The following is a 17,909-nucleotide window of genomic DNA, read 5'->3' on the forward strand; positions in this document are numbered from 1 at the left end:
TTGGTTCGAGTCATGAGCAATGACTCGAGTCCAAGTCGAGTCAATCTGTGTATGTCGAGTCATTTCCGTATTTTGAGAAAATGACTTGAGTCAAGTCAAGTCATCAAAAAATCGTGACTCGAGTCGAGTCATGACTCGAGTCATTACAACCCTGGTTCATGGGAAGCATTTGTTGGTGTAATGTGAAACACTGATCGGTGATGGTCATGGGGATCACTTTCTCGAGGTGGCCGTATTCTACACTTGACCCAAGGATTGCAAACTTTCTGGTTTCATTGTGTGCTGTGACGATAAGGGGGGCACAAAATATTCACTGTCATAAAGGGGGGCGTGTCTAAAAAAGTTAGAGAACCAGTGGGCTAAACTAAATCTTAATATTTCAAAAATGGATGAACAGCAAATAAACTCTTCTGAAACCTGTGCTGAACCATTTGCTACAACACAGTCAAAGTTTTATTTTTTATATTTTTTTATCTCTGACCAGTACCGAGGCTTGTTGCAACAATAGCAAAAAAAATTCAAGTTTCCAACCAAGGCTTTATCAAGCTTGAATACGCACTTGTTGAGATGTTATCCCAATACTACCTCCAATCTTGACCAAATTTACTGGGGCCGGAAATTTTCGCACCCTAATGTTCATCAAATGCAATCCAACAGTTTCCAAGCAAGTGAAAATGTAAATGCGAATCAAAATGTTGTAATTCGTAGTTATCAGGAGGTTCTTTCTTTTTGGATTTATTTTAATTTTACACATCTTATCGGTATCATCCTGATCGTTGACGCATTACCAATTACATTTCATTATCCTTACTCAGCTCTGAGTGTTTGATTACATTTCATTGACTGTCCTGTAGTCTATTCGCTGTTAGTCGCTCTAACTTTTGGTTGTTAACAGTCGCTTGAAACATTTTTCTGTGTTTGTGGTGTTCAGTACTCATGATTAGGAATAGTTCGAATACGTTCAAGTTTTTTTTAATTAAAGGGTATTCTACGTATCATGAATGAAACCTGAATAGATTGAGATTGTTGCTCATTACGTCGCTACGGTTGTCAAAGAAGACCTCTTTACCGAATAATTACATGTTTAACAGTAATTGTAATTGTAATTGTAATGTAATTGAAACATGCAAGAGAGTATAATTGTAATTGAAATGAATTATTGTAATTGATCCAACTGTGGTCGATATGCACAAAATAAAGAATCACTAGTCAAACGCTAACATACTCAGAATTTTATGTGTTATATCAGTTAACTTTGTATTTGTGTTCTTGGTGCAAACTTTACTATTTGCAGGCATGAATATTCATGCCTTATTTGATGACTAAATTTTATGGACCAATTTTGTACCACTGTCCAGGCGCGGGATAGCCAGATGAGAGAAAAGAAGGCAGATGTAAAACAGAAGGGGGAGAGGTGGGATATTTTGAAAACAAGTGTTTTAAATAGATTAATAGATTAAGTCTAATAAATTAATCGGGTTAAATCTATGGACAAATCCTGTATGGAATCGGTGTCCTGTGCTCACACAATTCTTCATTTAAAAAATATTGCTTCAACTTGGAGAATCATCGCTGCTCACCTGTTATATTAGGCAAAATGTACCAAGATTCCAGTAGGGACAAATGTCAATGCAACCAACATCAGATAATTTTTCTAGTGTGAACATCTCTATACACATAAACATGCCTATATATATTAAAATATAGATTTAGATAGATTTTATTCAAGTCAGTACCAATATGTGAATAATGACTTACATAGCAGGGGAAGCGAATCACAAACATATTTCGCTGCACTATTGATGACTGAATGTGTCGGCGTGATCTAGGGTGACGAATGGTTCATTATAAAGATTTAGGTTGTGTACATTGTAGCCTACAACAAAGGAGTGTAGAAAAAATACGAACACTATGCGAAAGCATTTAGAATATGAAATAAGCAGGTAACTCTATCCCAGAACAATCAGTGATTTTATAAGGGGGTAAATTTGAGCTTGGAAAGGGGTAGAAAGTTCTTTGATTCTACCCCTCCTGTCTATATCAATTCGATTTCAGTTCTTTACTCATCCATTATTTCTCTTAAAGACAATGTGTTCCGTATTTTTACTGTAGCTACTGCCCCTGCGAAATGAGTAACAAAAGAAAGTCATCGCAAATTGGCCGCCCGGCCAAACGAGCGAACATAGCCAGCACGTCAGCGCCCGCGGAGAACGATGACGAATATCTGGGGATGGGCATCATCGAACAGGTCTCATTGAAAAACTTCATGTGCCACACAGAGCTCACCATGACCTTCGCGACAAATGTCAACTTTATCATAGGCAAGAACGGGAGTGGAAAAAGTGCAATAATAACGGCGATCGTCGTAGGCTTGGGTGGTAAAGCCAGCAGTACGAGTCGCGGCTCGTCTTTGAAAACGCTCATCAAAGAAGGGAGTGCCAATGCAACCGTGGAGATTACTTTGCGTAACCGTGGCAGTGAAGCGTATAAGGTGGATTTATATGGCGAAAAAATCGCAGTCGAAAGAAGACTTTTTGCAGACGGCCAAACGTACTACCGCATCAAGAACGAAAATGGAAAGTTGATATCTACAAAAAAGGAAGACCTGGTCCAAATCCTAGACCAGTTCAACATCCAAGTGGACAACCCGCTGACTTGCCTCAACCAGGAAATGAGCAAGCATTTCCTGCACTCGAAAAACGAGACGGACAAGTACAAGTTTTTTATGAAATCCACCCAGCTCGAGCAGATGAGCCTCGACTACGCTTTCGTGCAGGAGCACCGCGTCACGATGCAGGAAACGTTGAGTCGCAAAGAGAGGCTTTTACCGGATTTAGAGCGCGAAGTGCTCGCCAAGGAGCAAAAGTACAAAAACCTCTCGACGATCACAGAATTGAAAGATAAAGTCGTGAAGTTGAGAGGCGAGCTTGCCTGGGCTGATGTGATACAGTTGGAGTCCGCCTTGAAGCCGGTGCAGAAACAGATCGAGCAAGAGCAGAAGCGGACTCAAAAATACGAGCAAGCCGTCGACAAAGCAAAGAGATTAGAGAAGGAGGCCAAGTCAGCTTTTGAAGAAGCGCAAAAAGAAATTCGCGAGTACGTGGAAAAGGCGAAATCGCTAGACCCTGTCCGTACAAGTAGCAAGAAGGAATACGATCGGGTGCGTGGCGCGTATCGTCAGTTGGAAAATCGTATTAAGACCGTGTTGAAGCAACGCAAGGACACGATGGCCGACAAAAGGGAACTGGAAAAACGTATTAAAGACCTGATGGAAAGCGCAAACACCGATATCGAGTCTGAAAAAAAGAACCGCGAGACTACGCTGAGAAATCTGCGTCGCGATTCGGAGCAGCTGGTGGCGCAGATGAAAAACAATTCCGAGCAGATACAGCAGTTCGAAGGCGCGATTTCAAACTGCAAAGATGAAATCGACGAAGCCAGGAAAGAAGCGCGTCGGGTAGCAACTGAGAAGCAAAACACGTCAGAGCGTCTCAGGAGCTTGGCATCTGGCAAGAAAAGTCGCTTGCAGCTGTTCGGAGTGAGGATGCCAAAATTCGTGCAGCGCATCGAGGAGGAGTGGCGCCGGAAGAAGTTTCGTAAAAAACCGAGAGGACCGATAGGCGCTTGCGTGACGCTAAAAGACGCCAGCATGGCCGTGCCGGTAGAATCGGCCATACGCTCTCATATGTATGCATTTGTCGTTGACAACCATCACGACATGAAAACGCTGTCGCAGTTACGCAGTGCCGTGTTCAGCCCGAAAGAGGCCAGTCAAATCTCAATATACACGAGGGAGTTCGGCAACGATGTCTACAACATATCCAGCGGCCGCGTCAACCACAACAGGTTCAAGTGCGTTTTCGACCTGTTAAACATCGAAGACCCGGTCGTAGCCAACTGTCTCATCGACATGGGCAGTATTGAGACCATACTGGTGATCCCGCAGCTGAGAGACGCAATGCAGGTGATGCAGCTTTCACCGAGGCCGCCCGCGAAATGCACTCTGGCCTTCACCGTCGATGGTGACGAAGTGTACCAAGACAGGTTTTATTCCAACCCGAGAGAACCGGTGTCCCGGTATTTGAAGGCTGACGTAGACGATGAGATTAAACGCTGCCAACATGAGTTGAAAAACTGTGACCTTAAACTGGATGACCTCCAGAAAGCGATACAGAAGAAAGAAAATGAATGCAGGCGTCTGCAAAATGAGTTGAAACGGCTGGAGCAAACGAATCGCCAAAGCAGGACGCGTCTCAGGGAGTTTAAAGTCGAGATTTCTGAGTTGGAAGCTATTGAAGATGTGGCGCCTCCTGATGTCAGAGATCTTCAAGACGAGGTTGAGAATCACGAGCGGCAGATAGAGTCGTTGAACGCAATTATAGATAAGGAGAACGAGGATTTGTCTAGGATGAATGATTCTGTCGCTACCGCCGCTGCCGACTGGAAGAAGCACGATGCCGAGATGAGGAAGGTGAAAGATACGCTGGATGAAAGCCGGGAGAGTATTTCCAGGTTGGAGAACGAGGTGGAAAAAGCGAAAAACGACCGTCGCTACTACGACGAGAGCTTGAAGAAACACGTGAAATCGGTGAGTGACGCGATAGACAAGAAGAAGAAAGAAGAGGAGCTGATGGAGAGGAGCAGGGAGGAAGCGCGGCGCGTTTGCGCGGAGCGAGTGAGCACGCGGCGCGCGCCGGCTACGGTCGCGAACGAGATTCAGCGTGTCGAGTTTCGTATTGCTCGGAACGAGGAGGAGCACGGGCAGCGCGAGCAGATTATCACCGAGTACTACGAGGTGAAAAAGAAGTATAAGGTACGGCCTTTATCAGATTGTCTCACTCGCTAGATCAGTGCTGATAATCCGGTGAACCCTTTCGTTAATCCACAAGCCTTCTGCAAACCCGCATTTTCATGAATCGCAAAAACAAAAAGTTTCAACATTACTCATCTAATACATAACTGTAGTATACGGGTGCAGAAAATGAACTGCTTCTTGGAAGTACAAAATTTCGATATACAATTGAGTAGTAGCCTATATTCATATTGAAATGAACCCGAATATTTTCGGGTGACACTCGTCAGGGGTAACCATCAGCAATTAGTGGAGAATTGAAATGAACATTGTATATTATCAATTGTATCACAAAATAGGACGTCACCAACGTGAAATTTCGAACAATAGAGCGTTACATGTACTATTTTTAGATGGTACACGAACTCTTTTTGTTGACACAGCTTTGACTGGTGTATTTTGACAAAAGTTGACATCATGGCGGCCCCTTCCAATGGCGCGAAATCTGTTGTCTCGATAATTTTTCGCGGGATAATTTTTCGCGGGATTATCTAACGGGCGCTTGTCAATTGCAAAAAATGAACTGTGCATCAACTCAGTGTTAAAAGAACAAAACACTTGAAATATGTCTATGCAAAAAACATGAAGGATATAAGGATTATTTTCAGTGTGATTTCTGCTGTTGCCTTTCAAAAAGCAGCCTTGACCTTGGAGAGTGTCTCGCAGCCGCGTAATACGAATTGATTATTTGTGAATGAGCTAATATATGTAGGAGATAGAATCAGCATTTCATATAGACAGCGTTTCCTTTTCCAATCCCCTGTGTTACACCACAGTGCACGACTTACCGCCACAACAATCACAATTGGAAGACTGTCGCGCCTAATTACCTGCAGTCGATGATGACTGTTTGAACCCAGATAAGAACCAATGCCCTAGATTTCAAGCGTAAAATCAGAAATATTATTCTCAAACGCATTCTAACGGAGGTAGTATTCATACCTTGCAACCATTCACTCCCTCTTTTCTACATATCTTTACACTTTTTAAATTGTATCAACCCTTGTGCCAGGGTTGTAACCGAGTCACAAGGCTCCGAGTCACAAGTCAATCTCACTTTTCTAGTTTTGACTCAAGTCAAGTCGACTCATTTTCGATTCATCACCGAGTCATGGTATTATGACTCGAGTCCGAGTCCAAGTCATTGTGTGGACTGCTCAGTTTCCAGTTAAAGTCTTGTTAAACCCACTTTTTATAACTATGTTTGGTGATATTGAATGGTTCACATTTATAATATACTAATATTCCTCACTTTTAGCAGTTTCTGGTCACATTTTCAAGTACTAGTACCAATAGACGGAATCCTAATAATGTGGTTACTTAACTTGTTAACTATACTTCGAAATTTCAATGAAATGTCCGTCTTGGCTGCATGAGTCTCGAGTCATATGACTTGATTCGAGTCAAGCGCAATGAATCGAGTCAAGCGCAATGAATCGAGTCCAAGTCGAGTCAATACACAGATTGACTCGAGTGGAGTCATTTCTGTATTTTGAGAAAATGACTCGAGTCAAGTCGAGTCATTACGACCCTGCCTTGTGCACAGCAAATTTATTGACCCTAGTGTAGTGTTGTCCTTATTTTGTCCTTGTTTCTCAGATTTGACTATTTTTGACTGGACACGTTTGTCCTTAAATTTCAGCAACGAGGCCGTGATTACGATAAAGTGATCACATTTTCTTTGTTTTTTTAGTCGTCTATTTCCTAATTTTTTCTTCTCATTATTAAGGTCATCCGGCAGGGCATCGAGTGGGTAAAGTCTTTTCTGAAAGCGGTTGCTTTGTACTTGAAACAGAGGCAGGAGTCATTCTTGCAAATGCGTCAGTTGATCTCCATGCGTTGCAAGATGACATTCGACACGCTCATGCAGCAACGGGGCTTCGCCGGCAAGATGAACTTTGTCCACACCGAGCGGCTCCTGCAGCTGTGCGTGCAGCCCGGAGATGACGGTGTTATCACTAGCGATATGCGTGCACTGTCTGGTGGGGAAAGATCGTTTTCGACTGTGTGCTTTGTGCTGTCGCTGTGGGAGGAGATACAGTCGCCTTTCCGGTGTCTGGACGAGTTTGACGTGTACATGGACATGGCCAATCGTAGGGTCGCGATGGAGATGATGTTGGAGATATCTATGCACGATCTCATGAAGCAGTTCATTTTTCTGACCCCGCACGATATCAGCTCGTTGCCGCGTTCCGATCAGATCCGGGTGTGGAAGATGGCTGATCCCGAAAGGGGACAAGGTGGAAACGGAGTGGCGTCAGACTGAATTCCGGCGCTATGCCGCTTGTGTTGTTTTTGTACCGAACTGGCCACGTCGTGAATGTGATTATGCCTGTGGTTGCCAGTTTTATGCATATTTTGTACGCTGTTGGTACCGGAAGACTGTATCGTGCATTTCGTGGTCGTTCCGAGTATTTTTATACTGCCGTTTTAAACAGTTTCATTACATCTGTGAGATTTGACGAATTGGAATTGTGTGTCGGCTGTTTGTTACCTCTCGCGTCAATGTGTGTCGAGACTTGAGATAGTCTAGTGGCGCGTTCGACAGCTTTAACACCAATGGGGTGGCAAGATCGAGTCAAACCGAGGTCTAGTCCAGGATTCCTACCGAAGTTGAGGAGCCTATCAGTTTATCTAGGTTCCGATCTGCGTAAACGGTGTCTTACAAAAGCTGAGATTGAAAGTGACCCATGCTGCAAGGTGGTAGATTTTGAATCGTAGGAACGAATATCGGCCTGGTGTAAAACGACCAATGTCGTCGAATCACCATGAACACCTAAGCAGCAACGACCGGTGCAAGATTTAGGGCGCGTTTGGATGGCCCATATTTTGGCAGGTGTATTATTCCTGCACGGCTGCTTGCTGCAGATTTGGATGAGATAGTTCGGGCGAAAGGAAGGCAGCCAAAGCTAAAATTTATTTGGATATTTTAGCGCAAGGTACCGGTCTTGCTGGTAAGAGAAAGTCATCAAGCAGTCAAGTAGCCATCGGCTAGAAATAATGCTGCAACTGTCAGGGAAAATATATTTCCTTCTGCTTTTGACGTATTTCGATTACATTTGAGTTACATTGAATTCAAGTTTACATTGTATAATTGCAGGTGACATGTATCCTATTTGCTGGTTACATACTTGATAGTTCTTATGAAATTCTGATTTGGTGGATACCGAATTGTAAGTACATCAGCAACTGGCTCACATGTAACAAATTGTCCATTAATGCTAGTAAGAGCCAAGTATTGCCAATAGGCAAAGAAAAAAGGAGAACAGAACTCTCCAATACTAATCCCAAATTAATTATGACTGGTCAAGCAATGTGCTTTTGCAAATCAATGAAATATCTAGGAATTTTTATTGACCATGACCTCAGTTGGAATACCCATACAAGTCATGTTTCGTCCAAGATCTCTCGAAATACTGGTGTCTTATGGCGACTAAATAGAATTGTTCCCAGGCCAATGCTCAGAAGTCTTTATTTCTCCATCGTTCACTGCCATTTGCAATATGGTATTATTATGTGGGGATCTGCAACCCAAACTATTTTGAAAGTACTGCAAGTACTACAGAATAAAGCCATTCGGGCCATTGCTGGACTGACCATCTATCATCGCTTATCTCCATATTATAAGAAACTTCGCATTCTTAAAGTTGAAGACATATATATTTTTGAATTAGCAAAGTTCATGTACAAGTTTAACAAACAAGAAGTTCCAAATTCACTTGTAAACTACTTTGAATACTGCATGCATATACACAACTACGGTACTCGATCTAAGAGCTCTTCCAACCTATTTATGTCTAATTCCGACGATGCTTTTCCTCCCTTGAAGCGTGCTGGAATCGATGTATGGAATAAATTGCCTCCGCGACTTAAAAGTATGAGTTTTCCGTCATTCAAGGCGGAGTTCCTTGACTTACTTCTCAGTAAGTACTAATCGCCATCGGATGTACTCCCCATGTACTATTGCATCAAGGCATCCACTATGTACTTCGTTGTTGTTTTTCTATTTTCGTTGATTTATTTTTGATTTTTTACAAACCACCATAACTAGTAAGCATGAGTGTATGTATCTATTCTATATACTTGTTTCTAATCTCCTAGGTTCCGGCTTGACATGAAGATCGTAAGGATCATATCGCCGGCACCCGTCTATACCGTTATAGAGCCAGTTACATGCTATTATTACTGTGTATGTGTTGCTATTATTACTGTGTTTTTTGTTTTGTTATGAGTAATTTTTTGCATACTCATTCTGTTTATTCCAGTTGACGAAGAAATAAATCTCTCTCTCTCTCTCTCAACCACTAGAAAATTTCGCATTCGAATAAAAGTTGAGAATGCTTTGGCAACAAACTACTTTGTAAAAGCCGGGGTTTGTACGACTTTTTTCTGTTTCTATCAAGGTCTTGGGAAATGCTACAGCTCTTATGTTGTTTGCAGCAAGAACTTGACTGGTCATTATTGATTTTGATATCATACGATTGTTGATATACGATGTTCTTTTCAATTCTCTACTCGTTGCCGGCGATTACCCCTGACGAGTATCAGCCTTAAATATTGAAGTACATTTCATTATGCATATTGTGCATATTATGCATATGCATATTTAATTGTATATTGAAGTTCTGTACCTCCAAGAAGCTGTTCAGATATTATCAATGTATTGTAAAATTTGCGGAATCATTCCCAAGTTGAAGATTCATGTTGCATCAATGCTGGGTGCTGATCTGAGTCAAATATGCTTTCTCACAGAAGTCCTGATCAAACTTGTAGCAACCTTTCGCACTCTATGCGAGGTAGTGTCGAGTCATTGATTTGCGGCAATGTCAATGATTCAGATGCTGGAAAATTTCCTACAATTCAATTATCGACATAGGGGGAGTCAGGGAATGACATACAAATTGAAGATCATAAGCATATATTCATCAGAGTGATACCTTACCAAATTATGGTATTTATCTCCCAAAAATGTACCCACCAAACACACAAAACATCACATATTGGACGGTTTATTCCTTGATAGTAAATGGCTTCAAAGTGCATCAGCAATATAAAAACAGTGTCATGGACTGAAAAATTTCATCACAACATATCGATGGCTTCAACAAATACTGTATAGCTTCATGAGTAATGGCTTTTGTGCAATAATCAAAAAACGCTTTCTACTTGTGCAATGATAAGAAACAAAAAAAGTGCAGTCGCAATTATTTCTTCTTCTTCTGTGCTTCCTGACGCGGGGTCTTTTCCGACTGACCCGGGCCAGCGGGCTTACCCGGTACGCCCGCGGTCATTGTGTTTGATGCCGCAGCCTGGTTTAACAATTCTTTTCTTTGGATGCTACGCATCACTTTTACCTTCAGTTCCTGTTGAGTTAAAGGCTTACCCATATCGGGCCCTTCCTCTTCATCATCATCCCTGTCGTCTTCAGTCGAGGGAGGCACCACTACTATAGGAGCCGGGGCGGCTGGAGCGGCTGGACCACCTAGAAGGGCGATTGGCGGCGTTCCGGGGCCTGTTATAGCTATTCCTTCTGGTTTGTTCTCCAGCTCTTTGAGCTGGAGATAAGTGTGAATCTGTAGAAGTTCGTTTGTCTTTTGCTCGATGATGCCGAGGTATTGCATCATGTTGTTTTCGTTGACGGCGTCGTTGTCGCCTAGCATGTCAGATATGGCGGACCGGTCGCAGTTGATCTTCCCGAAAACGGATTCGATGCCGCGCTTCAGCTGGTCCAGGATCTTGACGCTGGCTTTGAGTTGCCTGGAATAGTAAGACATGGTCAAAAGTCATCGTTTCAACTGAGGTTGAAATGGTAGTATCCAGAGTTGGTCATCACCAAGGCACTAGCAATCACGGTACTACTAAATGAATACCAATGCATCCTCAAGATTACCGGACCACGACTGACCTATCGATCTCGCCTTCCATGCCATGCCACCCCATTTTGTCGCTTGCTTTTTTCTATACTATCCTATTTACTTTTCATTCAGTGTGCATGCCTCCTCTTTACATCGCCTAGGCCAAGGTGGGTGTCTGATTCCATAGACTACTCCTCGTCGCTTCGAGATCTTCCTATCTTTTCATTGTATCGCATTTTTGTGGTGTATTGAACTGATAAAATTGCTGATAAACCAATTATGATGATGATGAACTACTTTTTACTACAATTACAACTATGAATGAACTACAATTAGCTTTTGCATACTTGCACTACTGATTAAAAGTGGTTATGATTTTTAGACTACTTCTATTCCTATTAAACAATATTTATGCAAAAGTCAAAATACTAGGAAATCGCTACTTGCACTTGAATTGAAATTGAAGACATTACCTCAACTTGAGTACTGACGATTAGGGCTGGGCGCAATGATTCGAGCAGGGCTGCAATGACTCGAATCATGACTCGGCTTGAGATCTTTTGGTGACTCGACTCTACTCAAGTCATTTTTTCTAAAGCTTGTAATGACTCGACTCGAGTCATTGTGCATGACTCGAGACTAGGACGGCGATGACAGATATTTCATTGTGACTTCGAAGAATAGTAAAGTCACCACATTATTGGTATTTCGTCTATCAGACCTGATACTTGGAAAGTTGGGCCAGAGACTGTTAAGACTGAGGAAAATTACTATATTATGAATGCGAGTCATTCAATATCACTCGAGCAGTGTTGAAAAAAGGGGGTTGTACCGGATTGAACTGAAAACTGAACAGTAAACATAATGACTTGAACTCACACTTGACCAGAGGCTGTGGTGAATTGAAAATGACTTGACTTGACTCGAGTCAAAATTATAAAAGTGAGATTGACTTGTGACTTGGAACCATGTGACTTTGTTACAACCTTGGATTGGAGTACTCTAATCTAAATAGATATTCTAATGATTCGAGTTGAGTAGTAAAAGATGATTTTTTCGAGTACTGAAAATATACGTTCCTTGCTTCTACTGGTAAATTTACCGACGGAAATTACAATTTCGACAGTATTTACCACTGTAGAGGCCTTACAACGTCTTTGGTCGTATCTCAGCGTGCAATGCAGTTTGAATTTACGAATTGACTCCTGATTTCTTGAAAGATTTTAACTAATCTGGAAATTCTGAATCCAACGACATATTACTTATTGGTTTCGCATTCTATTAAGGTCATGTTTTTCAGTTTTGAAAACTGAAGCAAAGTTTTTCGGAAAAAGCAGTCGGTGGCTACCGGTTGAAGTAGATCTGATCAAGGTTTAACATATTCAATCAAAATTCAAACTACTTTCGCATATGCAACTTCTACTTTCAAAGCTGCAAATGAGCAGTAAACACTCCAACGTACATAATTGTTCGTACACTCAATGAGGCCCTTGGACAAAAATAGATGTAGTCCATGATGTAAAGAATTTACGATTACAGCTACATTCATGAAATACTTACGTATCAAACAATTCGGCTTCTTTGGAGGTCTGGTTCAACTGGCTGTCCAAGTCCCGCAGGATCTTCTCTCTCTCTTCTTGGTGCTGTACTCCCTCTTCTTTGAATCTGACAAAAAAAGCGTTGGCTTTCAAGTTATCACCAGAATAGGTGGGGTCAAGGTGAGGGAAGGGAAAATGCTCCTATCCGTTTGAAAATAGCGAATTCCGAATAATAACGAAACTGTGCAAATGTGATGTCACTTCATTGCTGAATTTTCTAGACTCACCCAAATTTCCACACTGGTATTGCGGAGACAGAACCAACTTGAGCATGCAAAAATGTCACCGATTATGACCTGACCGCAATGATCAGTGATTATTATTAATGACTCTCTGCGTAAGAAAAATCCAAGCTTTTCTCGGGATTATTAAGAAGATTACGCTAAAATAGCTTTGTCAAAATGTTTACGGATGACAATGCAGACAGTCAAGTGGTCATAGAGAATTGCCGTTGTCTGGAACAAACATCACATCACTGAACCTGTTTGGATGGTACATCAAGTAGTATGTAGAGTAGGTAGGCACTGAGTACTCCGAAAAAGTATTAGTTACTGACCACTTCTGGGCAACGAATCATAATTTATAAATTCACACCTATTTCAATTGCATCTAGCAATTATAAAAACTGCCACAGGCTATCGACAAACCTGCGACAGCTCGTACCAATTCATTTCTACTTGAGCATATTTTTGGGCAAAACTACTCATATTTTAACACTTTGTGTATGAAAAGTAGAAAGTAGTTTAGAGGTAAGTTTCCATCACTTTTATGACCGAAACTGTCTGAAAAACTGTGTGAAGCCGGTAAGTGAATATTACACCTATCTGTGGTTTATCAGTCATTTTGCTTTAGTTGCACAGATAGATCTTGCAATTTTGAAACTTGCAACCTCTTGCAAAAAGTAGGCTACCCTTCGACCAAATCTTCTTTCTCAACTACCGCACTCATTTTGAGTACCTTTCACACTTTGCTTTTCCAGGCCCCCACTTGAAGTACTTTTAACATGTCTTGAAACTCGCTACTTCTACTGGTAATTGAACAGGGATTCATGGCATTACTTCTATACTTGAGAAGTACTTGAGTACTTTGGCCACCTCTTTTACTTGCAATTGAGTGGAAATTTAGGGTATCGTTATAACGCTTTCCCGAGCAGACTTCGACAACTAGAACATCTTCAGCTTTCCCAAATTAGATGACAATTAGATTTATAGCTACACAGGTTATTTCCTAATTAGACTAAAATTAGAATTCCTGAAATAGCGAAAACTTGGAAATTGAATTAAGTTCCATTCATTCTCATAACCATGAGAACGACAAATGTCAGTACATTGTACATGTCTGTAGGCTTGACTCGTTTCGCACTATATAGTTCTTCTGTAGCCTTTCCAGGAAAACCATAAATTAGATTAGAATAAAAATTAGAGCATAAATACATTTCACAAATAAGACTAGAATTAGATTACCGGCATTTCGCTCTACTTAGTCTAATTAAAAAACTAGAATTATGCCGTTTTCCAATTCCACCAGGACTACCGGCGGCGACAACTCTGCCCCAATTTCCATGGACGGTGCCCGCTTACTTTTCAATGTTGGCCTTCACATCCTCGATCTGGTCCTGCACCTGCTCCAGCTCGTTGTTCATCTCGTTGACGTAGTTGAAGAGCGCAAAGTTCTCGTCCTCGGTCTTGATGAAGCGATTCACCAGCAGGTTGATGTCTTCCTCGCCGGTGACTTCGCAGATCTTTTCAAAGGCCTTCTGATAAATCTCCATGGTTTCCTCGGCCGTTTTTTCTGCCCTGTCCTCGACGCCTGGTGGAAAAAAGTCTTTTCATCAAACTTGCGGGGGAATGCAACAACACAGCTATGTCAAGATGTGGTGTGATTTTAACATCGTTTAGCAACAGGCTAATGAAAAAACTTTGAAGATTGAAAGCTTCAGGAGCTTGAAAATATCCTTCTGAGAGCTGGGGGTAGTCAGAGACGCATGTACAGCACACGCAGACGTGTGGCGTACGTCACAATGCTGCAAACCGTAGCATACTACTTAAGTAAGACCAGTTATATATGTGTGAAAGCTGAAAAGAATTTTTAAACAAAACAATAATATCGACTAGCGACATTTGGTAGTATAACAAAAGCTTGTAAACAGCAAAGTTGCAGTTTGTTTCAAAAGTAATCGAACAATCGACATGACGTTCAATGGGACTTTGACTTGCAGAAATCTCTGAACCACATATTACAGGTGTAGCCTATATCGAAAAGGAAGCAACAAATTTCACATTAATTTGAAGTTTCCCATATTTGCTTTCCAGTTGCATCCACTTATCGTAATTACATTTTGGGTTAATTTTGATTCTTGAAGGTTCCACAGTCCAGAAAATATGTTTTGAAATTCTACTGGTTTCAAGCTAAAATGATAACATGCACACGATCTGGGCAAATACATACCACGAGTGCATGTGCCGTTGGACAAGGAAGGTGCAGAAATAGCATTTTAAGGAGCGATACAGGATCACGTTTCCCATGAGCCTTAATACTTTAAATATCGCTGCTAAATGTTTTCACCTGCTTTTCGCTTGGCCGCCTCTTCCTCTTCCAATTCACTTCTCTCCTGCGCTTTTACGTTCATAAACAATTTGAGCTTCGCGTCGTGATCGATAATTCTCATGAGCTCTTTGTATTCCATGTTGTATTGGGTGAGGTCCTTCTCATTTCTTTCTTTTAGCGCCATCATCTTGATCTGAGGTGGAAATAAATTGGATTATATTAACAGTGGATGTTTTGCATCAAACTGTCTTAAAAACAGTATTGATAACTCGGGTGCATATCAACTGAGTGACAGTTCATTTGAGTGATATAAACACGGTTCATTCGAGTCCAGATGCGCTCAAGTAGTCGATGTTGGTATTCAAACAGAAGAATCGATTTCCAACTAAGCATTCAAGGTTTAGTTTTGCTGAAACTAAAAACGGTTAAGTAAAATGGAAGTGGTCTAACACATAACCTCTACAGTAGAAGAAAGTAAAAGAAAAAGTAGAAGTACTTCGTTACTGACCAGTGACCACTCCTGCCTGTGCGACACAATGACAAATCATGCAGTGCCAGGATACTTGCTTTGAAGTGATACATTGAAAAGGGCAATTTTTTATGAGAGAGAGAAAGTCTCTTTATTTTTTCATCCAACCAAAATACATAACAAACAGACAGCAATGATGGTGGTACAGAAAATACGCATGAACAGTATTCGGTATCAGATAAGAATGATTGATACGACCTTGAAGGTCAACTAGTCTGATCACACCCGCACCAAACAGGTTCACTTGTCTCTATAGAGTCTTGAAGTTAAAAAAATAAAAATTAAAAGATGGTAGCAAATCAATGAAGCAATGTCTGGACGAGGTAGGGCAACAGTGTTCGTATGACGACAAGAGGTTATGAAGTAGCTCTTTTTTAAATCTATTATGAGGCAATTCACAGATATGTTGTGGTAATGCATTCCAGATGACAGGTCCTGAGTACCATAGTCGATAGATCTCTCAGTTAGGTTGCTATTGGGAGTGGTTAAGTAGATATTTCCCTTTGATGCCGATTTGGTGTTATGGGAGTGGATTATGTTGTGAGTGACAGACAGAAATAAACTTGTTTCGACCGTCACATTAGCAGGTTTTATTTTAATTATCGAATCTAACTAGTAACCTCAACCCGAACCTGACTTGAATTAAGTGTCACTCAAATTACCATCTTCTTATTTGTCGCTCAAATGAGCTCAGTTCACAATCTAACTGACCACTCATATGTTGGTCCTGAAGGTATCACAAAGGTCAATGCGGAAAAAGATTGCGATACTCACTTGGGCTTCATCCCGCTGATCGTAGGCTTGGGTGGATTGCTCGATAATTTCCGTCATGATCTTTTTCTGCTCGTTTAATTCTTTGGTTAATTTCTTGTGCAGGTTGTCAAAAACGACCCTCTGGGATCTGAAAATGTACGTGATTGTTTTAGGACAGGCTGTCAGCCAAAAGCCTGATAGTAAAGCTACAAACAGTATTGGTATTTCGTTTATCAGTCTTGATACTTAGAAATAGGGCCAAAAACTAATAAAACTGAGGGAAATTACTCTATTTTCAATGCAAGCCATTCTATATCACTTGAGCAGAGCTGAAAAATGTCGGTTGGGCCGGATTGAATTGAAAGCTGTACAGTGAACATAGCGACTTGGACTCAGACTCGAGTCAAAACACTATGACCAGGACTCGACCCTCTACTAGCTGACTTGGACTTGACTCGGTGGTGAATTCAAAGTGACTCGACTTGACTCGAGTCAAAACTATAAAAGTGAGATTGACTTGTAACTCGGAACCTTTTGACTTGGATACAACCCTGGGTTGCTACTTTCGAAATAGGAAGATTGATCTTCGTGGCGAATGCAAAATGACAAATGAAACTTTGAACATACATTAGATTACCGTGATACAGGGGATATTTCAAAAGGTTCTCGTGACACTTTCACTCATGAAAGTGATGTAAAGTTATCTCAAACCTCAAATGGTCTATTTCCTCTCTCAGCTTCGCGTTTGACGTCAACATCTTGTTGAATTCCACAGTGGCTTTGTCGAGGCGGTTTTCCAGGACGCGGCATCGCTTTTGCGCGCCTACGTGACGCAAATGACTTGAGTGGACTCCGCCCATGGTCTTGTGTTGTGAAATGATCTCCTTTTCCATGGCGCGTATCTCCTTGTCAAGCTCGCGAATTGCGGCGCTCTCTTCCTTGATCATCTGCTCGTGCGAGTCTTGCTCGGCGAGGAGGTCTTGAAGACGTTCCATGTTGGAGGTATCGTTTTTGTTGTTTTGCATCGACTGGGCCAGCATCAGGTTGGTCCGGATTTCTTCTCTCTCATTCTAAATTCGAGTAGATGGAGCGGTTATGGTCAGCGTTGCTAACAGAGCGGGTCATCATAGTCAGTGTTGCTACTCAAGTAGAAGTAATACCTCAACTACGTACCGGGATTCCAACCTGGGTATAGGGTATACGCCTATGGTCACCAGTTGAAGTACAAAACAACGACATAAGGTACCTGCAAATCCGCGATCTGGGATCTTTGTTTACGAATAATATTCTGGGACTCTTCGCAGTAAGCTTTCCGGTCTCCTTCCATGATTCTATATTGTCTTTGGAGCTTAGCCAATTCGGCCTCCGCCAAGCCATCCATTTCCTGGTCGGATGTTTCCGAGTGACGACTCGCCGCTCGCTGCATCTAAATTATGAATATAACAATCAGTTGAAGGGGAGTCATACAGACCAAGTTCAAACATTAAACACGGGCTTACCGCGCTTTCTCTTCGGTGTGCGTAGCTGTGGAAATCCCAGAAATTCCGAAGAAAGATTACCTCCAGAGAATGTATAGTGGTTGCTATTGACAACTGATTCTTCACCACAGGGTGTCGAAACACCGCAATGGCTTTCCGAAGACCAGTGGGAAGTTGAAATAGAAGCCACACATTGCTGGTTTACGAAAGTGAAAATTCTAACTGTAGAAGCACCATATACGCCTATTTAGAGAAACAATTGATGTTTATTTCCATGTAGTTTTCCTCCTACTCCAT

At 41.6% G+C, this 17,909-nt stretch overlaps 2 protein-coding genes and 1 long non-coding RNA gene across 3 annotated transcripts in view; 1 reads left to right on the forward strand and 2 right to left on the reverse strand.

Annotated features, from left to right (window-relative positions):
• The first annotated feature begins 67 nt into the window (after positions 1-67).
• On the forward strand, positions 68-7,324 carry LOC145452442 (structural maintenance of chromosomes protein 6-like). Its single transcript, XM_080330628.1, has 2 exons — positions 68-4,813; positions 6,582-7,324. Exons 1-2 carry the CDS (start codon positions 2,129-2,131, stop codon positions 7,116-7,118), a joined length of 3,222 nt encoding a protein of 1,073 aa, XP_080186754.1. The 5' UTR covers positions 68-2,128; the 3' UTR covers positions 7,119-7,324.
• LOC145452449 (uncharacterized) overlaps positions 7,047-17,909 on the reverse strand; it is a 44,430-nt gene continuing 33,567 nt past the window's right edge. The window contains exon 2 of the long non-coding RNA XR_013919366.1: positions 7,047-8,376. This is a non-coding gene — a long non-coding RNA (uncharacterized LOC145452449). The remainder of the gene's footprint in view (positions 8,377-17,909) is intronic.
• LOC145452446 (coiled-coil domain-containing protein 63-like) lies at positions 9,846-17,779 on the reverse strand. The gene is made up of 8 exons (XM_080330634.1): positions 17,634-17,779; positions 17,381-17,560; positions 16,846-17,204; positions 16,156-16,282; positions 14,871-15,045; positions 13,886-14,114; positions 12,268-12,372; positions 9,846-10,609 (listed from the first exon to the last, which is right to left on the reverse strand). Exons 2-8 carry the CDS (start codon positions 17,558-17,560, stop codon positions 10,057-10,059), a joined length of 1,728 nt encoding a protein of 575 aa, XP_080186760.1. The 5' UTR covers positions 17,634-17,779; the 3' UTR covers positions 9,846-10,056.

This window comes from Botryllus schlosseri, chromosome 12, assembly GCF_051294905.1.
Source record: "Botryllus schlosseri isolate E-star chromosome 12, Bs_hap1, whole genome shotgun sequence".
NCBI classification, from domain to species: Eukaryota; Metazoa; Chordata; class Ascidiacea; order Stolidobranchia; family Styelidae; genus Botryllus; species Botryllus schlosseri.